The 26596-nt window shown below is 55.8% G+C and overlaps 3 protein-coding genes across 5 annotated transcripts in view; 1 reads left to right on the top strand and 2 right to left on the bottom strand.

Moving 5' to 3' along the window:
* Positions 1-718: 718 nt before the first annotated feature.
* UQCRH (ubiquinol-cytochrome c reductase hinge protein) lies at positions 719-7250 on the bottom strand. 2 transcript variants are annotated; one of them, XR_011975788.1, is made up of 5 exons: positions 6199-6650; positions 4965-5120; positions 2230-3515; positions 1577-1735; positions 719-956 (listed from the first exon to the last, which is right to left on the bottom strand). XR_011975788.1 is itself a non-coding variant. In XM_072649313.1 (4 exons), the coding sequence occupies exons 1-4, from the start codon at positions 6648-6650 to the stop codon at positions 924-926; spliced, it is 273 nt and encodes a 90-aa protein (XP_072505414.1). In that variant the 5' UTR covers positions 6651-7250; the 3' UTR covers positions 719-923. The 2 variants fall into 2 exon arrangements, 1 of the variants encoding a protein (XP_072505414.1); XM_072649313.1 differs by lacking the exon at positions 4965-5120 and having other exon boundaries at positions 2230-2259; positions 6600-7250.
* Positions 6853-17296, top strand: LRRC41 (leucine rich repeat containing 41). The gene is given in 11 exon segments (XM_072649298.1): positions 6853-7041; positions 7043-7229; positions 9544-9630; positions 9850-9920; positions 10716-11721; positions 14930-15181; positions 15729-15893; positions 15995-16093; positions 16349-16471; positions 16560-16635; positions 16722-17296. Coding segments are annotated over 11 exon segments (2481 nt in total). The 3' UTR covers positions 16948-17296.
* The window catches only part of RAD54L (RAD54 like), a 24725-nt gene continuing 15354 nt past the window's right edge, over positions 17226-26596 (bottom strand). For both annotated transcript variants that reach the window (XM_072649300.1, XM_072649299.1), the window contains exons 7-19: positions 26420-26489; positions 25978-26266; positions 25567-25691; positions 24438-24588; positions 23572-23698; positions 22720-22794; positions 22145-22275; positions 21482-21592; positions 20072-20195; positions 19252-19330; positions 18310-18489; positions 17837-18000; positions 17226-17725 (exon numbers count right to left, since the gene is read on the bottom strand). In XM_072649300.1, the coding sequence (XP_072505401.1) occupies positions 17524-17725; positions 17837-18000; positions 18310-18489; positions 19252-19330; positions 20072-20195; positions 21482-21592; positions 22145-22275; positions 22720-22794; positions 23572-23698; positions 24438-24588; positions 25567-25691; positions 25978-26266; positions 26420-26489 (1828 nt within the window). In that variant the 3' untranslated portion in view covers positions 17226-17523. The remainder of the gene's footprint in view (positions 17726-17836; positions 18001-18309; positions 18490-19251; positions 19331-20071; positions 20196-21481; positions 21593-22144; positions 22276-22719; positions 22795-23571; positions 23699-24437; positions 24589-25566; positions 25692-25977; positions 26267-26419; positions 26490-26596) is intronic.

Genomic DNA, 26596 nt, shown 5'->3' with positions numbered 1-26596 from the left:
GCCTACTGCGGGCCTCATTTTACATTTGAGGAAACTGAGGCAAGGCAGCGACTCGGTCAGGGTCACACAGCTAGGGAGTGTCTGAGGCTGACCCCAGGACAAGCACCCTTTCCCCTTGATGCCCCGGTTCAGGCTTCTGTTTAAAATGACCTGACCTAGGTTCGTGGCCAAGGAGGAGGGGCGGGAGGGATGCTGTGGAGACAGCTTATGGCAGCTCAACTTTCTAAGGTTTGCAAAACACTTCCCCAAAACATGATGTCACTGCATCCTCACCTCGGGGCTGGGTGGCAGGTGCCATCATGATCCCCATTTTACAGATGAGAAAACTAAGGCAGGCAAATGTGAAGTGACTTGCCCAGGGGCCACAACAGAATGTCTGAGTCAGGATTCTTACCCAGGTCTCCCTAACTCCCAAGTAAAGCAGTGTGTGGAAGAGACAAGGGACTCCGAGCTGATTAACCTGGATAATGGGATGATGCCAAACAGACCCAGGGCAGTCTGGGGAATTAGACCCGGAGTCAAAGCATCTGAGAGCCTAGAGGCAGAGAAGGGCCAGGGAGGGAGCCAGCATGAAAAGCTCCCACGTGCTGGGCCCACCACATGCTCCTACGACTTCATTTCTATGGGAAATTGTGTCCCCAGACCCCCAGACCTCCCTAGGAAGGGCAGCCACTGCCTGGGTTTTGAGCATATTTTCAAAGAAGACAGGAGACACTTCCACAGATGACTGGGTTTTATTCCAATGGAGCTGCTTTGGATTACATGGGCTCCAAGACCAAGCCTAAGCCACAAGGACTCATGCAGAATAACAGCACACATGGTACAGCAATGTTTGCGATCCAGGGTGATGTGATGGGAAGTGATGCCACTGAGCCACCACCCAACAAGGCAGAGCCTGGAGCAGCTGGCACAGTCACAGACGTTTATTTCACGCTGTCAAAGAGTGTGTGAGCCACCTAGGGGAAGGAAATGGGCAAGGTGAGCAAAACTCTCTCACGAGGGTCCATTAACTCCAAGGAAAAGGCTGGATAGTGCCTCAGAGGAGGTACTGGACACATGGTGGGAATAACCCCTCAAGAATGACAGCTAATGTTATGTCAGTCAACTGTAAGGCTGTGCCTGGCATATGGGCCCCCATTTTACAGGTAAGAACACTGAAGCTCAGACAGGGCAAGGGACTTGCCTAGGGTTACACAGGTAAAAGAGTCAAGTCCATATGTGAACTCAGGAAAGTCTTCCTACCTTCAAGTCCAGGGCTCTAACCACAGAAGTACCAAGCATTACCATGGGCCGGAGACACAGAAGAAAACTTGAGTAAGCGGCATCACCCCTCAAGCTGCTGACAACAAAGCCCTAAGACCTAGCACCTAGGAATCCCACCAGGTGTGATCTGTGTCCTCTGCTCCCTAGGCCAACCCTAGGCAGGGGTCTCCTGAGCTCCTACTTGCTCCAGCTGTTCCTGGTTACCCAGAATTCCAGAGATTCCTAGTTCTAGGGACCTCAAAGGTTAGGAAAAACTGAGGTCCAGAGAAGGGACCTGCTCTGGCTAGTCCTCAGACCAGAAGCAGTGACTCACGCAGTGGTCGCGAGCATGAAGAAAGTCAAAGAGCTCCTCAGTGCAGTCCTCCTCAGTGTTGGAGCGAGACACGCGGTCTGTGCATGTCTCTAGCCGCTCCCGGGCCTTCACGCATTTCTCTATCTGCTCACAGTACTCCCTCACAGTGGTCAGGGGGTCCTCAAGAAACACAAAAGGCAGAGTCAGGGGTCCCAGAGGACTTCCCTCACTGCCCACAGACCCTCCCTTGGGGACAACTGGACTCCCCTTCCTGCTACTCAAAAGTAGTAGAACCTAGGAGAGCAGGGCAGTCCTTATCTGCAGGGACTTCCGAAGTCTGCTGTACAAAGCAGACACTATCAGGAAGGGCTGGAGTTAGCGTTATCTCTGGGCTTCTGGGCTCCCTTTGACCAGGGGCGGTTCTGGGGCCTCAGCCACTGCACCAGCAGCAGGGGGCACGGGGCACCGACCCTCAGCCTGGTCAAGCATGTGCCCCCTCCCACCCCAGGCACCCCATCTGTTCTGCTCCAAGGGCTACAAGGTCTCCTGCTTCTTCCCAGGATTCTCCCCTGCAGCAGCAAGGACAGGAGGGGGTCCCCTCTCCAAAATGCATGTACCGCAACTTGAACCTTTAGCTTTTACAGGGATGGTTTCAATTGTAAAATGGCTCTTACCACCAACTCTTCCTCCTCCTCTTCATCTTCCTACAAGAGAAAGGAGAGAAAATCAGTGGCAGACTCCTGCTGCTGTAGTCCTTAAGGTTCACAACTACAGGTACCATCCCTGGTCACCAAACACTAACAAAAAGGAAGCTAAAGCCTCAAGGTCCTGACCCCAACCTTGTGCTCCTGCCTACAAAAAGCTTGATGCCTCTCCTGCTGCCACCAACAGACACCATGTGCCATGACAGCTTCTGTGTCAGACAGTAACATTTCAAAAGGCAGACGCTAAGGCCCAGGGGCCAGAAACATGAGCACAAAAAATCTGGTGAACATCTGTGTCCAAAGACCACACTCAAGAAAAGAAGCTCATGGCTGCCCAGCACACAGGGCAACAACTGGTCTGACTCCTGAGGCCCTGTGAGAAATGAAATGAGGTTAAGCACAAGGTGGGACCAGGCTAACATTTCTGCATTGCTCCCCATTGTGCCAGGCACGGTGTATTGTGCTTTACAATGAGCAACTCATTTGATCTTCCCAACAACCCTGAAAGGTAGAGGCTATTGTAATCCACATTTTACAGATGAGGAAGCTTAGGCAAGCAGGGGTGACGGGGCTTGCCTAGGGTCACACAGCTAATAAATGTCCAAGGTCAAATATGAACTCACATCTTCCTGACTCTAGGCCCAGAGAAACCAAATGGGTAAGTAACACAAGATAAAGGATGGATAACGGTTGGACAAATATCCATATCAGGTGTCTGAAATACTAGATGGGTCAGTGGATGGGCTCTGGGCAGTGGTAAGAGCTAACACATAGTGACAAAGTCCAGAACATTTGTCAAACTCAATCCAAGAGGGCCTACCACATACAAGGAGGTATAGACAAGCATGAAACCATTGTTGCCCTCATGTAGACTCCCCTGGGGACAGGACAGGAAGCACAGGGTGGTCTGAGGCTAGAGAGAATGAAGGCCAAGTGGGAGAATCAAGAAATGCAGCCCCAAAGTCAGCCTTGGAGGGAGAAGGATTGTGTGAGACAGGGACGAGGGAGCGCTGATCTCTAAACAGAGCGCCAGAACATCAAAGGGTCTGGTGTGGCAGGAGCTTAGCAATACAAGAGAGGACGGATGAAGCAGCCAGTCTGGAGAGCCTGAGGCCATTGTATGGTCCCAAAGAAAACACCCATTTCCGGTGGGCACGGCTGAACAAGGATGTGGTGAAGTCAGGAAGACTCATCCTCCCAAGTTCAAATCTGGCCTCAGACACTTACTGGGTGACCCTGGAGGCAAGTAACTTCATCTGTAAAACACAAGTAACAGCACTTAATTCCAGGGTTGTGAGGATCAAATGACATATTTGTAAAGTTCTCTGCAAACTTTAAATCGTTATATAAATACCACTAACTATAGGCAAGTGAGTATAATGCATTGGAAAAGATGAAAACAAGCACAAGAAGACCCAAACTAAGGCAGAATGAAGCAAACACAAGCAATGGAAAGGGGAGAGGAGGCCTGCCAGACTAAGCTCTTTTCTTCTTTTGACCATACTACTGAATTAATAGATGAAGTTCGAAGGATTAGACAACAATACAAGTCAGAGTAGCTCCTAATGGTTTGGTACTCAAGGGATCTGTGCTGGGTTGAAGGCTCACATTTTTATCAGCGACTTGGATTGGGACTTAGGTGGAATACCCCTCAAACCTGCAGATGACCCAAAGTTGGGAGAGCAGGCCACAGCACCAGCTTAAATCTAGTAAGATGAAATCCCATGGTGACAAATGTCTATCTTGGCACTTAGATACCAAAATCGATTTTGAACAAAGACGGGGAGGCGTGTTTAGACAACAGTTCTGAAAACTGGGGGTTTAAAGGAACTGCACACTCAATGAATGTGTGATGAAGAAACCAAAAACACAATTAAGTCTTGGGCTGCAGGAAGACAGAATGAGCTCCCAAGGAGAGGAAGGTCAGAGAATCCCTCTGTAATGCTCAGGTCAGATCTCAGCTAGAGTGCTGGGTTCAGTTCTGAGCATATGCTTAAGGGGAACACTGACCAACTCCAAGGATAGAGAAGAGGAACCAGGAAGGCTGAAGGTCTATAACACTTGAGGAAGGAACTGGAAACATGACAACTATCCTCAAGTACTGGAGAAGAATCTGGCTTGAGAGGGCAGGCCCAGAAGCCATGGGGGGTAGAGCTGGGGGAGGGCTGGGGCGGGGGTGGAGAGAATTCCAAAGAGACTCATTCAGGCTGAGGTGTCGCAAATCAGGCAGGGCTCTCCTTAGAAATTTTCAAGGAGAGGCTGGAGATCAGGTTGGGGGTGGACCAGACAACCACTGCCTTCCCTTCTAACTCTCCAATCTGGGGACATGACACATAGACTGGGCAATGGTCAGCTGAACCGTTCTTTGTTTTCCTTTCAATTCTTTGTTACTAGGGATGGCTCACTGCAGAGGGGAAAGACAGGAAGGTAATAGCAAAACAGAAGGTATCAATAAACATTTAAAACTGCCTAAACACAACTACCCTGAGTCACTTTCACAGTCATCTGGCTCTGGAGAACTGGGAACACAAACCTCCCTCTGCCTTCACTGCAGAAGGAGGGAATGAGAGTCCGAAATATTGCCCAAATGGACTGACAAACTGTTTCTGCTGAGTTGCGGCTCTCTCCCTCACTATTTTAATGAACAAAGACTTATGGGAAAGGGAGATGTATTTAGAAACCAATGAAAAGCAGAAACAAGATACCGATTAAAAAAATCCAAAGGTCAGGCTGGGAAGCATCATGGAGAACACGTTTGAGGGGAGACACGGGAAGCAGCACCAACACCATCCAAGAATAACCTTCCAGGTGCAGCTGGCATTTCCAACATGGGGACAGCCTTGATGGCACTCAAGCAGCGCCTGGTGTGGACAGATTCCCCTCCACTCACTGTGTCATCTTAGACGCCCCCAACCCCTCCCGGGCAGGTTTCCCAGGCTTCCCCAAAGCACTAGAGCACCAATCCAGCAGAGGCTCCTCTAACTCAGGTCCAAGCTTCCAAAATGAGCTCCCAGATCCTGGAAGCACCTTACAGGGGTGCATAGACTTAGACCTCGAAGGGACATCATCCGTCTCCCATTTTACAGATAAATCCACAAGCCCAGAAAAGGAAACAGCACTGCCCAAACACTCCAAGAGCGGAGCTAGCATCTGAACGCGGCTCGACCCCTCCCCTTCCCCACCCAGGTCCTCTCTACTGAGGAGGCTTCCTGTAACGTCCGTTTTAAACAAAGGCTCCAGGCCAGCCCCTCTTCCACTTCTTCTCTCTGGTTTTTGCCCAGAAGTCGCTCAGGTACCTCCCCCATCCCTCTGGTACACCGTCTTCCCACTGGAATGTAAGCTCCTTTTCTAGCCCTCCCGCCTCCAGGGCCCCTCCCACAAGCCAGTGAGGAGCCCTTAAGAGGCCCGCCGTGAACCTGGGACAGGGCCGGGTGACCAGCAGGCCGCAAGCCCAGACAGCTTCCCCTAGGAGCGGACTGAGGAAGGGGCGGACACACAGGGGGACAGCAGTCTGCGGAGGGCAAGCAGGGCGGGCTCAGGCAGCAGAGAAGGGGCCGCGTGGGGGCGGGGCTGCAGGGCGGGGAGGGTCTCACTCTCCATCGAGAGGGTGAGGTCATCGGGACGGAGCGGGCGGACAAAGGCGCCGCAGCAGCTGCTGGGGAGAGGAGGACGGGCTCCTTCCCCGCGGGGGGGACCGACCGCGTGCGGGGGGGGTCAGGGCCAGGCGGAGGAGCGCGAGAAGCTGCAGGCCCCCAGGGGGGACGGAGGCTGCGGGCGAGGGGAGCCGGGGGCGGGGGGCAGCAGCAGCAGCGGGCGGGCGGCCCCGAGGGACCCAGGGCCTGGACGAAGATCCGTCGGAGGTCACGCGGGGAGCCCCAGAGGAGAGCGGGGTCAGCAGGGTCAAAAGCTGCAGAGGGGGAGGGAAAGGTGATCACTCACACTCCCGCTGCTGAGCTTGCAGTCTGCTAGGACCCCCAAATCATCTTCGGACAAACGGCCTCGAACCGCGCGTCCCAAAGTTCACCGTCTCGCCCTCTCTAGGGCCCTGGGTCCGCATCCCGCCTCTGCCACCTGCGCCTTCTTTGTGCAGCCCCTCGGAGAAGGGAAGTGGGCCAGGGGATCCCCAAAGAACGTGTGGGCCCCGAGCTCCGCCCTCTCCTCTGCCCCACCCTACGAGCAGATGTCTGGGGGCCACTTGGAACCTCAGATCCCGTCCCTCGGTGCCCCTCCCGTTGGAGACACCGAAGGCCCGGGGTAGCTCCAAGCGCGCCGGCGCCTTTTGACGATGGGGATCCTGAAGCCGCAACCCCAAGGCTCCGTGGCCCGTCGTGTTCCCTCACCTTCTTGGGGTCCCCGTCGTCCAGCGCCTTGTTGTCGCTGCCCCACACCATGCCTGCAGTCCGCTCGAGGTTCAGCAAGCAAGACTCCTCCCCGCTGGCCGAGAAGGACTCGCCAGGGTCACGGACCGGAAGTCCAGTCCCCCACCGGAAGTAAAGTGGCCTTTTCCAACGGCACCCTTCAAGGGGGTGGCCGGCTCTCCCGACGCCGCTCCTGGGCCCCCTCTGCGCAGGAAGACTACGGAGCTCACGTATAATGGGGAGCCTAAATGATCCCGCTAGCCAGACACGCGCTCGCAGGCTCCCGGCCGCCAGAACAGCGGGACTAGCCTTTGGCCCCCTCTCCTCGCAGGGCACATCCTGTGGTACGCTCCAACCTCCTCCAAGATGGCGGTCGGCAACGCCGCGCTTGCGCAAGCGCGAGCCACTGCCCAGTATGGCGGCCCCCCAGGCCTCGCGACGTTAGCGCGAGCCTGGACCCGCGGGAGTCTGTAGCGGCGGCCGCCATGGAGGCCTCATCCAGGGAAAGGCGCCCCGCGGCCGACGTAGAGCCCAGCGGCCCCCAGTCGCTGTTCGTCCTGTGCGGCTGGGCCGTGAGCGCCAACATGGGTGTCCTGGAGAGCGGGGTGTGGGGTGAGTGAGGGCTGGGGGAGGGGAGGGCAGCGGACGGCCCGTTACTATGGAAACGGGGGCCTCCGGAGGGCCGGGACTGGAGGCGGCCCAATGGTAGCCATGGGCACCAGGCCCGCGAGAAGCCCCAGGGAGGCTCGTGGTCAGCCCGGGACGCCCCCGCCCCTGGAGGACCCGGATGAGCCGGGAGCGAGCGGGGGCCCGTGCGGCCTGGGGAGGAGGAGGGGGCACCGGCGGGCTCCGCTGGGCTTCGGGGGCAGGGCCAGGAGGAAGGCGCTGCCCCCCCCCCCCCCCCAGGCCGGACGGTCACGTGCGCAGGCGGGCGTGAGCGGACGCTGGCATCCGCGCGTGGGAGGGTTAGCCGTGGGCACAGGGAGCCGGCCCCTTCTTCGGGACTTAGGCGCCCCGCCCGCACCCTGCCCCCCTGGAGGCGGGCACGGAGGACGCTGGGGAGAATCCGCGCTCCCGGAGGGCATTGTCCGTGCTTACCCTCCATCCCGCGTGGGCCGTGCCCTCATTCCCACCCCCTCGCACTCCCTCCTCTGAACCCCCCAGCCCTTCGGCGCCCTCCACGCAGCACACCCCCAGACAGCCTCCCTGACATCCCTCCCAAGCGCCAGGCTTGGCAGAGGCTCCGTTGGCATCTCCCACTCCCTCTCCCATCATCGCCCAGGGATGTCTCCTTTGAGATTCACTCAGTCGGTGTCTGCCCCCCAGTCCGAATCCTGGTACTTGTTGTCAGCAAGCCCTCCCAGTGCCAGCCTCCGCAGCTCCTGCTCTCAGACTGGGAGAGGGTAACCCTCCCAAACGCCCTCATCTCACCCTCCTCCTCCTCCCCACACCAAGACAGTCCTACCCTTGATCTCACCATCTCCGTAAACGGTCCACTCTCATGTTTGTGATCATCATCGGTTAGGGTTCCGCCTCTCCCTCTGCTTTCCGGTACCCAGCCTCCAGTCCAATTCTTAGACCACCGCCCTTGCCTGGCCCACTCTCCTCCTAGGCATCTCCTGACCCCGTGATGCCCCAGTTCAGTGGCCTTTTCTGTGCAGTCCCTTGCCCCTTTATTCTTTTGGCGCTCCTACCCTAACCACTGGGATTCTTCCTACCATCCACGGGTTGCTGAACAAAGCTGGAGAAAATCCTGAGGCCAGAGTGAGCGCATCCACTACAGACATGTTACCTAAGCTCCGCTGAGCCTTCCCTGCTGCTGCTACACCTCCCTACTCATTCCCTCTCCTGCTCTCCACAGCAGCTCTTCCAAACCTTCTCACCCTTCTTCAAACCTCCTTTCCCCCTGCCTCCATCTACTCAGCTGAGAACTTTGGCTCCTATTTTACAGAAAAAATTGAGTCATTCATCCTCTTTCCCTGCCTCCTAATCTGATGGCACGAAGATGCCCCTGCCAGTATCTCCTATCTAAGAGAAAGGGCCCTTCTCCAGGCTAAAGCAAACTCCTCTGCACCCACAATGGACCCTGCTCCATCCCATCTGCCCCAGCAGATCACCCCCTCTGTCATCCCTGCTCTCTCCCTTATCTTTAGTCTCTACCTGTCTACTGGCTGCTTCCCTACTACCCACAAACAAGCCGTGTCTCCCTCTTCCTTGAAACTCCCTCCCTTGATCTCTCTCTGTCCTCTTAGGGCTAAACACCTCCTCAAGTTACTAACTATTAATCAAGTGGCAGATCTCAATCCCCAGCCTTGATGTGTCTGCAGTCTTTGGCCTTGGTCACCTTCTTCTCCCAGATGCACTCTTCTCTTGATTTTCTTGACAATTGTGGGTGGGGAAGGAGAGGGGTGGCAGGCTCCAGAGCTGGAAGGGTCAGGGAAGACCTCATGGTGGCACTGAAGCTGAGCTTTAAAAAAAAGTCGAAATTCTGAAAGTTGGAGTTGAGGGAGAAGAGCATCCCACACACCGGGCACAAAGGCCGCTCAGCTCATACATTGTAACGTCAGCTCCTTGAGACCAGTGGCCAAGGCACCTTTGTGTTTTGGCCTCTCTGTCCCCAGCACCAGCACACAGTAAGTGCTCAAAGTGTGGGCACAGACTCACTCAGCCCTACACCTGCAGTCTCTCTAGAGGGACAAGGACAGAACCTCTGAGGGGATGGGGCCTGGGGCTTCTGGCCAAGAGTCCCCTTTGAACGCTCCTAAAGGTGCTTCACGAATGCAGAAGTGGCTGCAGGGTCAACTCTCATTTCCCTCTAAGGCTCCCCTGTCCTGGAGGCAGGTAAGTGTGGAAGCAAGATGTAGGGGAGGGGCCCCCATGTCCACCCCCTGCCTCTGAGCCCAGCCCTTTGTCTTGGTTTCCACAGCTCTTCCAGGTCCCATACTTCAAGGCATCTTACCACTGCTCAATATCTATTACCTGGAGCGGGCTGAGCATGCAGCCCAAAAGAAAGGTGAGCTGTCCCTGTCATCCCCATACCCTTTCCCTGGGGGGGTATATGGGGCTGTTGGAATAGATGGGGAAGACCTGGCTATCCCTGCATCCCATTCCCCAGGAGACACCGGTAGGGGTATGGGATAGAGAGTGACACTGGATGCCAGGGATAGGTGCCTGCCCTAGTCTAAGGGGCCCCTGGGAGTGACTGGACGCATGGTTTTTCTGCTTCCTATAGGCCTCTCTACACAGGCCATCTGGCATCAGCTCTGGGACGATGTGATGAGGATAAGGCCACCTTGTTCTGAGGTGAGGAGAGGGTCTTTCACCAGCCCCTCCTGGCACTACTGTGGTGCCCAGCCATGCTGACTGAGCCTGGTTGAGGCCCCTCTACTCAGTGGTTAAGGGAGACAGCCAAGCTCAGGGCAGGGCAGGGATGCATCCAAAAATCAGCCTCTGGGGAACCCTTTCCTCCACATACTTTTGCTCCACTCATGGGTACCTATAGATCCATCCCTGCAAGAGCAAGGCAGCGCTTCTGGGGCCATGCCTAGGGTTATGCCAGCCTCACACACTCCTGTGCAAACAAATCTGTTCAGCGGGCTGGGAACACAGTGAGGTTGAGAACAAGCAGGGGCTCCATTAAGGTGGATTTAGGCCAGAAACTGCTTGAGGAAAGGAAAGCTTGTTAGAGCTCCTGGTTGAGGCACAGCTTCAGATGCTGCTGTGCTTGGCATGGACTCCTGGGCTGCGGCTGATCTGGGCAGAGGAAGGCCTTTAACTGAGGGCCACTGCCCAAGCCAGCAGAGCCCAGGGACAGGGCGAGAACAATAAAAGCAACTCAAAAAAGTCTCCTCTTTCTGACAACTTTGTGCCTTGGGAGTGCTAAGGAGTGTTTTCTCCATTTTACGGATGAAGAAACCAAGGCTCAAACAACTGAGGTCCTTGGCCCAGGTCAGCCAGCCAGTGTTAGAGCCAGGGTTCAAAGCTGGATGTATACCAGGGCAAGGGCTTGATTGGGTGGCCCAGTCCTGGAGGTGGCTGGCACAGCCCTTGTAGGGACTTGGCCTCACCTGTCTGTTTCCCCTCCTCCTCTGGCCATAGAGTATGCCCAGCTGGCGGACCAAGTTCCTGGAGACCTTCTTCTGCCACATGCTCCGAGGAACCCTGGACCCGGCGTGTGACTGGCGCCTCCAGGACAGCCGCTTCTCTGCCCTGCAACACAGCGCACCCTACGTCACCCACCTCACCATCTGCAACGCGCTGCAGGGAGTGGGGGAGCTGATGGCTGAGGCCCAGCATGAGGTGCTGCAGACCCTGGCCTGCTCCCTCCACACCCTCAATTTTCAGCACCTTCTCTTCTCTGATGGAGCTGCTCACCAGGCTCTGCGGAAGCTGCTGCACCGGCTCATTCACCACGGGGCCGTCCAGCATGTGTCCATGTACTCCTGGCCTGTGCCAGAGACCACACTGTTCATCCTCATCCTCACAATGAGTGCAGGGCTCTGGCAGCCAGCCCCATGTGATGGACCCTGCAGTCTGTGTAGGGAAGACCCCCCAGTGCAAGCCCCAGCTCTTGATGAGCCTGCCTTCCTTCTGGGGCCTGGCTGGCCACATCAGGATACTGCAGAGAGGTCCGCAACTACCTTGATGGCCACTCAGTGGGAGAGCCAGGCCATGGAGGCTCAAAAACAGGCCATGCCTGTGCAGGAAAGCTGGATACTGGGTGAGGCAAGCTCCAGGAATCCTCCTGCCTCATCATCCGACCCTCAGACTACAGCCAGCTCATCCCAGCAGCCCCAAGGGGCTCCCAGCAGGAAGAATCCCTGCCCCCATCCCTGGCAAGGGCATGGTGCAGAGCCAGATGACCTCTATGACTTTGTCTTCCTCGTTGCCCGTGAAAAGGAGAAGGAAAAGCAGAGCCACGTGTCCTCTGGGATGTGGGGGCCTGGCTGCAGGGACCTCCCTTCTCCAGACACTGCCCAGCGCTTCCGTAGCATCTCAGCTCTGGAGCTGTTCACCATCCCACTGTCCACAGAGTCAATGCTTGTCCTGTGTCACCTGCTGCGCTCCTGGGTGTCCTTGAAGAAGCTCACCCTCTCTTATAATGGTAAGGCATTCTCTGGTGGGATTGATGCTCTGCAGAGCGCCAGCTCCCGTACCAGTCACAAACCAAGAGCACAAGGACCCCTACACTCCAGAGCACCTTCTCTGGGACACCCTTAGGTCAGGTAGAGCTGAAGGAAGCGGCAGAACCAGCTTCTGGCTCCTGCCCCCAGACCCTGGGGAGTCTCTTGGAGCAGTTCAGTGATAATCGGGGGGTGCTAAGGGTCACTTCCCCTCCATGGACTGTTTCTTCCCAGCTCCTCCACTGTTTATGGTTTCACCCTTCAGAGTCTTAGTCTCATGCATCCCTGTGGACATGTCTCAGTATGTGCTGCCAGTTGCAGGTCTGGACCTTGTTTCTGCCAGACTGCTTTGTCTGGAGCATGCTTGCTTCCCTGCGTTGAGCTCCTGGCTCACCTCCCTCTAGGCCCTGAGTGGGCCTGACCCTCCCACATCTGTAGCATTCTGAGGGTTAGAGTGCCTTCAACCATGCACCCCCAGGAGAGGGGGAGGGAAAGCATGTATGGTTATCCCCACTGTACAGAGAGAAAGTGGAGGGGGCAGGTAGTAGGGTTGAGGCCAAGCCTGGTGACCTTTACTAAACTAGATGTCCTCTCAGAAGCAAACTCTGGCTTCTCTTGCTTCAGGGCCTAGCTCAGGAGTCATTTCCCCAGGGGTTAGGGCGCTTCCCACCTCATTCTGCCTTTAAAAATAATAAATTAACCTGATCTGTCTAGGTTATAGGGCCCAGTAGAATGAGGTCCCGAGAGCAAGCCCCACTTTGTTTTTCTTATGATTTCACTAATTTAGGGAACTCCTAAGAAGGAGACACCCCCTGCCAAGTAATGCAGGTGGCATTTTCTCTGTAACTTATAGCCCCAGAGGATTGCCAAGAGCCCCAGAGAGGTGAAGGGATTTGTCCAGAGTCATCCAGTCAGGGTTCTGCATGATTGGCCAGCTAGCCACTGTCTTTGTCCATATTTCCCCTGGCACAGCACCAGCCATGGTATATGATTAATGAATGTTTGTGAAAATGAATGGAAGAGACTGGACTGGCTGACCCCTTCATCTGTTTGGTCCCTTTGGATTAAGATCTGTCCATGCAAAGCTACATGCAGATTGTGGGTCACATCCTACTGATGAGGGAGACCTTCGAAGCCCAGTCAGCCTCCTTGTAATAGACCTCCTTACTGATTTTCAACTTGAAGTTAGGCCTGGGCTCTTCCCAGTTTGGGGAAAAATTCTGGACTGTCCTGTTGCTTCTTTCTTAGGATACTGAGTCTCATGCTATTCTAGAGTCTCAGGGACAGCTCAGGCCAGGGACCCACAAGTTTACCATGATCTCAAAATGGTAGTCACATTGGGAGTAAAGTCAGATTACTGCCCTTCTGGTCTGACCTAAGTTGGGTCTGCATAATCTTCCTGTGGGCTTGTCCCTAGTTGGAAGTTCCAGTAGACTGCTTTCAGCTGATTAGAAAGTGCTGCCAGTTCAATGGGACCAAAGTGCAGGCTCCTCCCCAATCTGAAATTCTTGCCCCAGTTGTTCTACAAGAGCTGGAGGTTGGGAGCCCCACAGCCAATACTGGCTTCTGAGCTTATTCCTAGCTCAGTCCCAGCCCTCCTTCAGTTCATCTAGGTCTGGACCTAGAACTGAGTAGTGAACAAGAGAGCTGCCTGTCGGTCCTTGTTCCCATAGCCTACACCAAGGTTCCCCTTTAATGGGTCTGGGCCCTCTTGGTCTGGGGTAAGGCCTCAGTCCTTTTTCAGTTCCTGCACGCTGGAATGCCCACCCTGGCCAGATCCTGACCCTGGTATCCACAGGCCTGCCTTCCATTGCTGACCTAGAGCAGAAAGATGACACATTGTGACTAATTCTTGGATTTTCTTGATCACAGCTTGGTCTAATGATCTGTCCTACATCTCGGGAGAGAAATTGTGTTGGGGAGCTGAGCTATACCTCTTCTCTGCCCTCTCTGCCCCATTTTTCCATCCCTTTTCTCAAGTAGCTCTTCATTCTCCAGTACCTGGAGAGGGGAGAGGCATTCCTCAAGTTCCCTCTCCTTTTCTTCTGGAAGTGCAGGCCTGCCTTTCCTGCCCGCCCAACAACTCCTTGGCAAACATGTTCCTTTGGTCAGCCACTGCAGACTTTTCCTCTCAGACTTGGCAGCAATAAGCTGCCATGGCAAGATGCCTGTTGGTTCCACCTACCAGCTCCCCACCAGAATGTAAGTTCCCCAAGTAAGTTGCCTGAGTTTTGAACCAGTCTCCCCAGGATCCAGCACAGAGTGGGTGCTCATGTGTCTCCCCTACGTACACCCAGCTCCAGGCCTGGTGAGTTGATCCATAGGAGGCTGTCTTGGTGCCACATTGAAAAGGCAGCTTTGGAGGTCTCTGTGGTATGTCAGCTGACTGTGGCAGATCCCCACCCTGAAGCAGAGCTGGCATCGTTTGGATTTGGGCACATAAGGAAAACCCCGTAAGGGAAGACCTGCTCTGCCCTCAGGGCTTCTGTTCTACCTGGGATATGTGTGGGGGTAAGGGGGTGGCTAAGATGAAGACACACCCAGGGTCACTGAGGAGGGGGTGCTGAGGGCCAGCAGCTTCCTGACCCAGAGGGGCCAGAGTGCCTAAGCAGGGCTGGGAAGCTTCTCAGGGCACTGTTCTGTGGGCCTGGAGGAAGGAGCCAGGGTCAGATCCTGCCTCCAGTGCTTTCTGGCTGTGGACTTCAGGAAAATCATAACCTTTGAGCCTCAGGGTTCCTCACCTGTAAGATGGGGACAAACGCACTGCACACCTCAGGCTGTTTGGGGGAAAGTACTTTGTAAACCTCAAAATGCTGGATAAATAAGTTATTGATATGTGCTGCTTATCAGGGGTAGTAGCAGCCATAGGGACCTGGAGAGAAGGCATTCCTATTGGGACCCCTGCCTCTGGCTCAACCTGGAAGTTAACAGGTCTCTCCCTGGGGCAATTCAGTGGTGCAGTAGATTGAACTTTGGGCCTGGAGTGAGGAAGACCTAAGTTCAAATCTGGTCTATGTGACCCTAGGCAAGTCACTTCACTGCCTCAGTTTCCTCAACTGTAAAACAGTACTAGGACCTACCTCCCAGGGTTGTGATTAGCATCAGATGAGCTGTCTGTAAAGTGCTTAGCACAGGGCTTGGCCCACACACAGTAGGTGCTTAATAAATGCTTGCTTCCTTCCACTGCAGGACTAGGCTCCAATATCTTCCACCTGCTGGAGGGTCTGCAGGCCCTCTCAGCCCAGGCTGACTACTGCCTCCGCTCCTTCCACTTCACTGACCTCTTCTCTCCTCTATCTGTGCCGGAGCTGGCCCACACCACCCTCAGGGTCCTGCCCAGGCTGCACACCCTAGCCATCCGGATTGACCATCTGACCCCAGACGATAGTCCCAGAGCCCCTGGGAACTCGAGTACTGGGACAGGGCATGAGGACATTCCAGGTGAGGGGGTTGTTGAATGGGGGGATTTGGGCAGGCCAGGAGCCTCTGATCTTCGGCATACCACCAAGGACAGGTAAGGTGAGTCATGTGACCTCTGCTCTCAAGAGACCCCATCTAGTGTTAAGTGCTGGATATGGTTGGAAAGTCATTGACAAACTACTGAGATACTGGGATCCCAGAGCTGCAAGGGATCCTAGAGGCTGTCAGGGTAGGACAGATAAGGAAACAAGCTCAGAGTGATGAAGGGGTGCTTCTGGGGAGCTCTGTGCCCTACTCCATGCCTCTGAGGTGAGGTGGCCACTTGGGGTCTGGGGACCCGTCCTTGTGTGGAGGATTGTGATTCAATGAGTATTTCTGCCAGTTAAGCCCCTACCCTGTAGGAGTTATGTCTCTGCAGGGTCCAAGCTCCAGGATGGTTCTGGGGTGCCCACATGGCAGGCACTGTCCCACCTGGCCCCAGTGTGCAAGGAAGTCATGAGCCACAGGCCAACTGTCCTAGGGGCAGAGGCTAGTGGCTACAGCCTTCTGTCCTTTCTCATTTTGGCAGAGAACTGCCTGGAGCAGCTGGAGCTGGGCTTTCCTCATGGGCCTCAGGGTAGCAAATGCCTGTGCCAGGTCCTGGAGGCATCACCTGCCTTGCAGCAGCTTGCCCTCGAAAGGGCTACCTTCACTTCTCCCAGAGAACTGGGGCTGGTTCTCCAGACACTGCGAGGTATCACCCCGAGGAGCAAGGGGATGGAGAGGGTGCTGAGGACTCGGGGTCCCCAGGGTAGGCTGCCCTACTCAGTCCAACGGTCTGCCTCCACCCCGCAGCATGCAACCCAGCCCTGCAGAAGCTGAGTTTCCATGACATGAACCTTGCTGACTGCCAAAAGGAGGTGCTCTTGCTGCTCCAGGACCCTACCCTTCGAGGTGAGCTGGAGAACTGGGAATAGGGCAAGAGGGGATGAAGCACAGGACCTATGGTCAGAAGATCTGGGTTGAAATCCCACCTCACTATCTGTGTGACCTTGGGCAAGTCACCCTCTCTGTACCTCAGTTTACCCATCTGTAAAATGAGTGGGTTGGACTCAGTGGCCTCATACCCTTCCTAGCTCTGTAAAATGGAGGCAAGAACCTGTGACCCAAGAGCAGGCTGGCCCAAACGTCCCTCTGGCTTTCCCACAGAGCTCACCCTATCCTTCTGCCGTCTGCTAGAGAAGCGCCGGACCCACTTTCTGCCCAAGCTGGTCACAGCCATGAAGAGCAATTCCACTCTGAAGAGCTTCCGGCTGCCAGGCAACCGACTTGGTGAGTGTAATAGGGCTGGCCAGGGCTTCTTCAGGGTTCAGTTGGGTAGCCTGGCCTCCTGGGAGACCTGGCCTCTCTTCTTCTCCAGGGAGATCAGGCCTCATGGCGCTGGCTGAGATCTTCTCTAGCAACTCCTCCTCCTCCCTCTGCCAGCTGGACATCAGGTATGTGGTTGGTGCAGGCTGCATGGGCCCCACCTCCCCTTCCTTCAGGGCTCCCCGTGACTCCAAGCCTGCCCTCCCCTTCCCAGCTCCAACTGCATCAAGCCAGATGGACTCCTTGAATTTGCCAAGCAGCTGGAGCGGTGCCACCCAAGCCGTGGGACCTTTGGCCACCTCTGCCTCTTCCAGAACCGGCTGGACCAGGACCCTGGCATGGCTCAGGAGGCCATTGGCCGGCTTCGGGCTATGTTCAATGTGGTTAGTGACACGTGGGACTCCTCCCAGGCCTTTGCTGACTATGTTGGTATGATGTGACCGTGGCCTTCCTGGGCTATAAAGGCCCCTATCCTGGGCTAGGGTCCATCAGATTCCAACAACACTTCCCCCAACCATAGCTCACACCAGAGCTTGAGGGGTAGGGCATGGCACCAGGAGACCCAAGGTCTGGCCCAGCAGGGAAAGAGAAAGCAGGCAGGTCCTGGCTCCCTTCTCACCTGGTCTGATGGCTTCAGCTGGCCCTCAGGAATCAAGGGCAAAAGTGACCCCACAGCCACCCTCCCTCCCCGAGTCTACACCTGCTGTCGACTCTGCCACCAGTCTAATGCCTTTATTATTCTTCTGTGCCTTTTTTACATTTTTAAAAATAAAAAATCTATTCTGCCTATCTGTGACTCCTACCTGTGTGATTGACTTCCCTGAGCTTTTGGGGAGGAGTGATCTAGGCTGGGCACCTCTGGCTCCTGGTGCAGCAAGCATAGGCTTTCTGCTCAGATTAGCCTAGGTAGCTGCGGCCATCCAATGGCCTTGACCACCCTGGCCCCAGCCCCAGCTCCAGTCCCCCAGCCCCAACCTAGGTCCAGTCCAGCCCCAACCCAGGCCCAGTTTCAGGGCTCAAAGGACCCCACGCTGCTCCTCATGTGAGCACTGGTGGAAGACAAAGGTCACTGCCGCATCCCAAGCTGCCAGCAACACAGCATCTGGGAGCCCCCTCTTGTCTGCCCTGTGGTTCCACTGGGCCAAGTCAGAGGTGCAGTCGGAGCCCTCAGCGGGAGGCCGGACCTGATGGCCGTTCACACAGCGGCGACAGCGCAGTCTGCAGAGACACAATGTCATACAACCAGCTGGGCTCTGGCCTCCCCAACCCACAATCCCTGGGCCCCAGGGTCCAGGCCCAGGCGGGGTGCTCAGGCCTCCCCCTCCTTACTTGTCGTGGGTGTCGCTGGGTGTGACCTCATTGAGGGTGAACAGTTCCCGAAGCTCCCCCAGAGAGAAGTGACGCTCCACATCCTGCTCTTCATCTACCACGCAGCTGCTCAGAGCCTTCTTGTGAGTCTGGCGCTGAAAGATCTTCTCCTCTATTGTTCCAGTCTGGGAGGAGAGGGGGTACAGGGAGTCAGCTCCAGCCATGAGCCTGGCCCCACTCCATGCCCAGCCATGTGGGGTCTCATCTGCTGACATGCCATCAGGAGGCTGGAGTGTGACCTCCAGGGGCAGCCAGAGACAGGGTGAAACTGGGCAGCAGCAGAGAACTTGTGGACAAGAAAGAACGTGATGGTACCAAGGAAGAACATGATGGTACCAAGGAAGAGGATGGTGACCCAAGGTGTTCCCACCCTCCCAACCCAGAGCTCTTTCCCCATCTGAGAGCCGAGGCCCAGAAGGCCAAGCAGAGCTCACCGAGAGCAGGCGGTAGATGTAGCAGGTTTTCTTCTGGCCGTCACGCCACACACGGGCCATGGCCTGCTCATCGTTGGCAGGATTCCAGTCCGGGTCAAACATGACAAGCCTGTTGGCCCCGATAAGGTTGAGGCCACAGCCACCAGCCTTGCTGCTCAGCATGAAGATGAAGTCTGGGCTCTGGGGAGACAGGGAGGGAGGGGCCTGTCACTGCATGTTGGACTGCAGAGCCCTCTGGAGACAGGCGCACTGACAGCCTGCAAGGCCCTCTAGAGAAAGGCCAACTGAGAACACGACCAGTCTGTCCCCTGGCTGAGTCTGGCCTCAGGCGGAAGCCAGCAGGGAAGGCTTATGCCAATCCTAAGCTTGAAGGAACCCCATTTAGGCCACCTGTTACCTGACCAGCAGCTGAGGCCCCCAGCCCAGGACAGGAAGCTCACTACCTCACCAAAGAGCTCTATGAAGCCTCAACCTGCCCCCCTAGAGCCAGGTAGAGCATGTCTGATTTCCCTTGTCCCATGATATCACTTTAGATACTTGAAGGCAGCATGCATGTCCTCCCCTGACCCCCCAAGTCTTTTCTTCCAGTCCTTTGGATTTGGGGAGAGATCCTAATAGCCAGAGACCAAGAAAGACTCCAAATGTAAGCACCCACTTACTGCCTTGTTAACAAAGTCATAAGATGCCTCTGGACCCGGCTACCCAGAGTGGCCCCAGCCTAGGACTACACTAATGAGCCTGCCCTGTCAGCCCTCACTCCCGCCCAGTCTATCTCAAGCCCCTGTCTGTCCCTGTGGGGAGGCCCAAGCCTGGGTGCATCCTCAGGAGCCTCCAGCGAGCACATTTCTGCTCTCCCTCCTGGCACCCTAGTAGGGAGGCACACTGCCCCCTGACCCTGCTGGCAAGGGGTCAGATCCAGAAGGGCCAGCCCCGCCCACGCACCGAGGGGTTGTTGAATCTCTCCACGACCTTGGCTCGTTTCTTGATGGACATGGTGCCATCCAGCCGGACATAGAGATACCTGTGCCCAAGGCAGGGGAAAGGACAAAGGTCAGTTCATCCAGGGAAGATGCCCAGAGCCCAAGCGCTGGCAGTGATCACAGGAGTGAGGCAGGGAGAGTGGGGCAGAGGACAGTCCCTTCCCGCATGGTGAGAGGGTATAAATGATCCTAGCTCTGCCAGGTCCCAACAGACACCGGTCATCATTTCTTCACTGATAGGACACAAGGAAACCAGATCTAAGGAGAGGAGTGTGGTGATAAGAGGGAGGGGCCACAGGACCTGAGACAAAAGCTGTTCCTAAGCATCTGGGGCAGTCATAGAACAAGCAGACCAACTCAGCTTGGCCCCAAAGCCAATGGGAGGCAGATTTCGGATGCAAGTCTATAACTTGTAGGAGGTTCTGCCTGGCAGTGGAAGGTACTCACACTGGCTGGGGAGCCTCCTGCCCTGGGAAGGAGGTGTGATGTTGAGCTGAGGTCACTCTTGGCTTGGATGCTGATCTGAGATGTAGGGGCTCCTGAGATCCCAACCCTGGCTCCCTGCCAGTCACAAGACCCTACCTGACCCACCAGGGCCACGTAGCCCTGGCATCACAGGACTCTGACCTGACCAGCTCTAGACAAAAGGGGCCTGGGGGAAGTCACTCCGTCCAGTCAAAGACTCCATGAGACAGACAACAGCCAGCTCTGCCAAACAGAAAAGGCCTGAGCCTGGCACCAAGTGGTCAGAGGGGCTGGCCCTGCCAGGCTCCAGGACGCACCTCCTGAGCCGGCAGAGCTTCTCAAACAGATCCAGGGTCTGGGTGTAGTTGGACACCAGGACAACCTTGTCATTGCTGGTCCTTTTTGTCACGGCCAGAATGTAGTCCAAGACCAGCATCTTCCCTGGGGAGAGACCCAAGCCCAGGACTTCGAAAAGGTCAGGAGTACAGCTAAGCCCCCTGAGCAGAGGAGTCCAGGGCCAAGACCCCACCCTCCCAATTAACTGCATTCAAGAAAGCCACAGCAGGAAAGGCAGGGCCTTCCTCCAGAGGCAGCCAAGGGACAGCCATGGCACCAGAGATGGGCGCCCCCCCCCCCCCCCCCCCCCAGCTCTGCCATCACCCGCCTCTCCTGGCTCTGAGTCTCAGGCTGTTCATCTATAAAATGACTTGATGGCCTGCGTCAGGGAGCATGGATGGATGGGGCAGGACACAGTAAGTTAAGAACTCCTGAACTGGAGCATCTCTGAAGTCCCTTCCACTGTGAAATTTACAAACACTTATTAAGCACCTACTGTATGCCAGCCTGTGCTGGGTTGGCGTGAGGGAGAGACAAAAGGGAGACTCCAGTCTCTGCCCTCAGGGAGACAATGTGCACGGCAGACATAAGTATAGGCCCAGAATGACTGGGGAGGGAGCCAGGGTACCAGCATCTGGAGGCACCTGAAAGGCCTCATGGAGCTGCATCTTGGAGCAAGTGAGGAATTGTGGGAGGCCAAGGTGAAGAGGGAGGAAGGGGTGGCCGCCGCAGAGACAGGAGGCAGGAGATGGACGGTTGTGTGGGACAGAGGAAAAGGTCAGTTTAGTATGCAGGAAGAGAAGTGCTGTGTATTTGGGGCCTGGCTGTCAAGGGCTTTAGAGCTACACTGAGGCTCCTGCATGTGCTGCTGGGCATCAGTCTTGTGCTTGGCTGCTCAGCAGAGGATGGACTGGAATGGAAGAGGATGGAGCCAGGAGGCCAGGTGAGGGGATTAGGGTCTGAAGTCGTGGACTGGGCCCAGGATCGGATACAAGGTCAGCCCATGCCAGAGGCTCTAGGCTTAAGCTGTGCTACCCCCACTCCCCCACCCCAGGCTCTGTCTCTGAGGGCCTTCAGGCCAGCTCCCCATAGGGGCTCCCTACACTGGAAAGGAGTTTCTGCAGCGACCACCTGTAGAGGGAAGCCCATACAAGGCACAACTGGAAAACAAACCGAGGCTCCCAGAATCTGAACTGAGGGCTCTGCGCAGTTGCTTCCCCATCCAGACTCCATATCTCCCAAGCCTCAACTCTACCTGTTTTCCTTTGAAGTGGGTGAGGCAAGGCAAGACCTCCCAACCCCGTGCCTGCCCCCTCCTCCCGACCTCCAGGCCACAAGCTCAGCCCAAACTCAGGTTGCTTCAAGGTCACAGGGGACAGAGAAACATTTACCTGAAAGCTGTGGCTCCACCGACTTGCCGCTGTAGCCATGGGGAAATAAGTCGAGAGCTCCCGCAAAGCCTTCTTCCTCCTCCACACACTTCTCATAGATCAGACCTGGGTCTGAGAGGCCAGAACATCAGCTCAGTGTTCAGAAGCATCCTCCTTGGTAGGTGCTCTGTGGGCACAGGCCCCCTACCCCCTGGAGAAGGCCTAACAGGAGGCTTCAGCTCCATCAGAGTGCCTACAGCACTGTCTGGCTTCAGGCCCAAGCTCCTCATCTGGCACCACTGGAGGGGTTTTCTGTGGCTCAAACTTATCTCCCCAACATAGAAGCTCTCCAAGGGCACCTCAGACACCCAACAGGGAACCAGCAGCACTGACCAAGTAAAGGGCAGTGGAGAGAGGACGTGTATAGACCACGCTCATGGACAAACCCCATGGCAGTGGCGTGGAGGATGGACTGGAGGGGAGAGAGACTAGAGGCAAGAGGTGATGGGCCCTGAATTAAGGCTGCAGTTATGGCAGTACAGGAAAAGGGCCAGAAGGGAATGCTGCTGAGATCTGCCCCAAATGGGAGGAGGGCTTATGAAACATGGGAGAGTGACCCAAGTCAGAACCAAGGACCAGGAGGCAGCTGAGGGGCAAATGCAGCCTGGAGGAAGGCCCACTCACGGTTACATAGCTTCTTCAGGGATGTGATGGAAGACAAGGAAGACACACTCATCTTGCCCGCTCTCAGCTCCTCCACGGGTTTAGCTTGTTTGAGAAATAGTCTGTACAACTCAGTCTGCAGTGGAGTCAGCCTGCAGCCCACAAGAGCCTGGGGTTGGGGAGAGCCCACAACAGCAAAGCCCAAAAGCCAGCTGACCTCCAGAAGCCTGGTAGCCCAGCCCCATGACTTTAGAGAGCAGAGGGCAGCCAGGGACCTGGTGATAGCCTTGGCAACCTTGAGGAGTCACAGAGGCAGAGACCTAAGGCCACATGGCACAAATGAGAACCCACCACCCCTAACTTTCATCATTCACAGATGCTTGTGTCTGTTTTTAATCCCTGAGATGAGCAGGGTTTTTCTCTTAAGATTTGTCATGGGTCCATGGTATGGAGAGAGATGGGGCCAGAATGGTCACCAGCTAAAATGGCTGAGCCAGGACTCCAGAGCTCCAGCAATCCCAGCCCACCGTGGTCAGCACTCTGCCCCAGGCTGCAGGTAGCAGGCCTGGGTCATAGGGGCCTGGCACTCAGCATACCTGCAGCAGACCACCTGCTCAATTTTCACAGGCAGGTACTTGGAGAGGATGTCTGAGGTTCTCCGAATCAGACACCTACAAGAGAGACATCAGGACCATCAGGGAGCAGCAGGGTGGGGGGCCTCTACCTCAGCTCCAGGAGGATCGCAGCCCCAAAGGCTGAGCTGACCCCAAAGACAGCAACAGTGGGCATTATCCCCAGTCTTTTTCTCCCTTGACCCTCACAAAGCACCCCAGGCCTTGTGAGCCACAGAGGCCACTAAGGCAGGACCCAAGCCCAGGCCTCCCCTGACTCAAGGTCCAGCACGTTACCCACCATGCCATTCTACCCCAACTGACACCCCAAAAGGCCACATCTGTGGGACTAGGGGCTGCTGCCCCTGATGGAGTTCCAGTCACAGCTCTGTCTGGGGCCTGTTGGCTTGTGCCTTCCTCTCTGAGATCACCACCCACTGAGGCAGGTGTATGTGGTACATAAGGAGCTATGTCCATGTTGTCTCCCCTGCTAGACTGTGGACAGGGATTGTTTTTGCCTTTCTTTGCTTCCCTACTGCTTACTACAGCACCTGGCAGACAGCAGGCCTCAGTTTCCTCCCTTGTAAAATGAGGGGGTTAGGTCTCATTTGAGAGAGATGGTGCTGTAACAGTGAATGCAGCCCAGGCCATGAGGAGAGGCATCAGGTTAGGGGAGAGGGGTCATCCCACTGCCCTGGCGCGCCTCATCTGTAAGACAAGGCAGGCCGACCCAGAGAGCTCTAGCAGCATCTCTGCCAACGCCCCCTGACTTCTTGGGGAGCCTTCCCAACCTCACCCCAGCCCTTAAGGGCATGTGCTCCCACCCAGGCGCATCACCTGTTCACAATGGTGACAAGCTCTCGGAGTCGCTCCTCCCCCTTTTGCCGGGCTTCTTCACTCGCATCAGCATCTCTGCCCTTTAAGATCGGCAGCTCAAAGTGCTTTTTGAATTCCTGGGCTGTCCCTAATGACAGGGGAGGGCAGGGCAAACGAATCCAGTCAGCTGGGGCCCCAAGGTGGCTTCCTGACATGCACCTCAGCCCCAGGATTCTGAGAAGACAGACAGACAGATGGCAGACAGATGGCAGAACCAGCCAAGGCCTCACCATCAGTGCACAGCCCAGGAGGCCCACAAGAACAGCCCCAAGTCCCGTGGTGCCCCACTGGAGCAGCACCAAGGTGAAGGAAACTATAGACTTTCTGAGATTTCCTCTGCAGCCTTCCTTTTCTTAGAACCAGAGGATGGGAAGCCCAACCCAGTTCCCTCATTTACAGGTGAGAAATAAGTCTTGGCCAAGCCCACAGAAGCGAGAGGCAGAAACAGAGTCAAAGGTAGCTCCTCTGATGCCCTTTCTCTCTACTACACAGTGAGCAGGTCAGGTTTCACTCCAGTGGAAGGGCCACTATCGCCCCTACACCAAGACTGGCCCATGAGCCTAGGGGCCCACCACGGGAGAGGTCAGGCCTTCACAGAGAGCACGTGTACTTTTGGGAAGCCAGCACCCCATACGAGCTGCTGGCCTTCCTCTGCCCCAAGCACAACCTGCTGAGTGCCAGGCAGGGGTAGAGGAGGGCCCTATTTCCTTTGCTCCTTCTTGCCCAGCTATGCCAGGAAACTGGTGGCAACTGGGCACCAGCCAAGTTGAAGGGGCCACTTGGGTCCCTGTGCCACAGGGGACTGTGGAGGGGCCCCAGACTCCTACCCAGGATGCCAGAATTCACAAAGTGCACCAAGCTGAAGTATTCCAGCAGGTCATTCTGTATTGGGGTCCCCGAGATAAGCACTCGCCGGCTGGTGTTTAAGCTGTTCAGGGCCTGGTATGTTTGGTTCTCCGAGTTCTTGAGTCTGTGGCCCTGAAAAACAAGTGGATGCCTCTCCACATTGGGCCAGATCCAGGAAGAAAACAAAGACTGGAGCAAATGCACACGCTGATATTGGGGTTTTAAAAAGGTAACAAGATTTGGAGGATTTTAGCTCCATAAGGACACCTGGAGCCAAGGACTGGCTCAGGAACTTCCCATTTAAACCATCCCCGCCTTCAACCTGGCTCCTTCCCTGAACCTCGGATCAAGCACTCAAGGTCCAGCCAACCCAGCAGGGGCCTGGGGCAAACAGGGAAAATCCCAGGTCCGGGAAGGATGAGACTGGACCAGTACCATTCTGGAAGAGCGAGATGGCTAAGTTATTCTGGCAGGAATTTGACTGGGGGAAAACCATTCTATTCTAGTTGAATAATGGTGGGAAATAACCATGCTAATGTCTCTCATGAATCTGCCTTCTCTGTGCAGGACATCCTGTTCAGGGACTGTCATGGACGTGGCTCCTGCCTCCAGGAGCCTCTCCCCGCTCCCGGTGGGGCTCCTGAACTCCCTGGGGTTCAAGTCTCATCCCAGATCTACACATCCAGCCCTCGAATGCTCCCCTACTTCCAGGCCCATAATGCCCAGTTGTCACACAGACATCTCAAATTCAGCTCATCCAAAGCAGTTATCGTCAGCTTCCCTCCTAACATCCCAATTTCTGCCTAAGGCCCCCAGGTTCAAGCCTAGGCATGAGTCCTCCTCCACATTACTCATCACCTGCCTCCTATTCACTCCCATTACCTTCTGAACTTCATGCCTGCCCTACCCCACCCCCATCTCTGTTCACCAACCCTCCACCCAGCTGTCAAACAGATGCCTCTTAGGCAGGGCCATGTCACCCCCCTGCAAAGAAGTGAACTTTTCTGTTGTGTCCTGCCTCTCCCCGCAAAGTTCAGCCTGTACACTCTTTGAGGGCAGCCCTGGCCCCTGGCCCTGGACAGCAGGGGTCCAGATGAGAGCGTGGTCTACCTCGTCACAGATCACCAGCCCCACACTCCCTCGCTGCAAAGCTTCTGTGTGCAGGCGGAACGTCTCATAGGAGATGATGAGGATGGGAGTCGGGACCCTGGCACCCCGCTGGTTCATGAAGCTGGCTGGGGGTGGGGGCAGAGGAGGACAGAGAGAGAGGGCACAGTCAAAGAAAGAGCACAACTTGAATTCTAGAAGATTCAGGGAGGGCCCATTGTCCTCCAGTCAAACTAGCCTTGGGAGAAAACTGCTTAACAGAGAGCTAGCTTAGCATGAGAATGTCTTGTTCCCAGAGTCCCTTTCACTTTCCCCATGCACTTCAAGGTCGCCATCCTCACCTCCCAACAACAGGGATACGACAGGAAGTTCAGAGAACAAGCCTCAAACCACGCAAATTTACTTGGTCAGTACCCAATTTCTGGTCGATCTCCTCCTTGGAGCCCCCGTCGATGGCGAGGGGCTGGATGCGGCCCCCAAGCCACTTGTGTACTTCATTGGACCAGTTCCTGACCAGGCTGGAGGGGGAAACCACCACGGCCTTGTCGATTTCAGGCTTGCCTTCTGGACTCTGGCGCAAGAGCGTCCACATCAGCGTGATACACTGCAGGGTCTTGCCTAAGCCCATCTCGTCCGCCATGATGCAGCCATGGCTGCCAGGGATACGCCGGCTGGTCACACACTCCCAGAGAAACTTGACACCCTGAGGAAGATGGGCACCCTGTCATAGGACCACTCAAAACAAGAGCTGAGGCCCAGAAGCAGAGCACAGCAAATGGGGACCTCTCACCCCCAAGCATGGCTGCTGGCCTCCCAGGGTCAGCTCCTGGGCCCAAGGCAGCCTCTCCACACTCACCTCTCTCTGGTGGGGCCGTAAGATTTTACTGAGAATGGGATCAACCACCACATGGACAGGGAGTTTCTCCCTGAGAAAAGAGGTCAAAGAAAATATGGAGTGAGGATGTGGGCAGGGCCACAACCCTCCATGCATTTTCATGGCTACTGTTCCAGAGGCCCCCGAGCAAGGATGCCC

Source organism: Notamacropus eugenii, chromosome 2 (assembly GCF_028372415.1).
Source record: "Notamacropus eugenii isolate mMacEug1 chromosome 2, mMacEug1.pri_v2, whole genome shotgun sequence".
NCBI lineage: Eukaryota > Metazoa > Chordata > Mammalia > Diprotodontia > Macropodidae > Notamacropus > Notamacropus eugenii.
The sequence above is the reverse complement of the archived record's forward strand: the minus strand, read 5'-3'. Positions and strand labels throughout refer to the sequence as shown.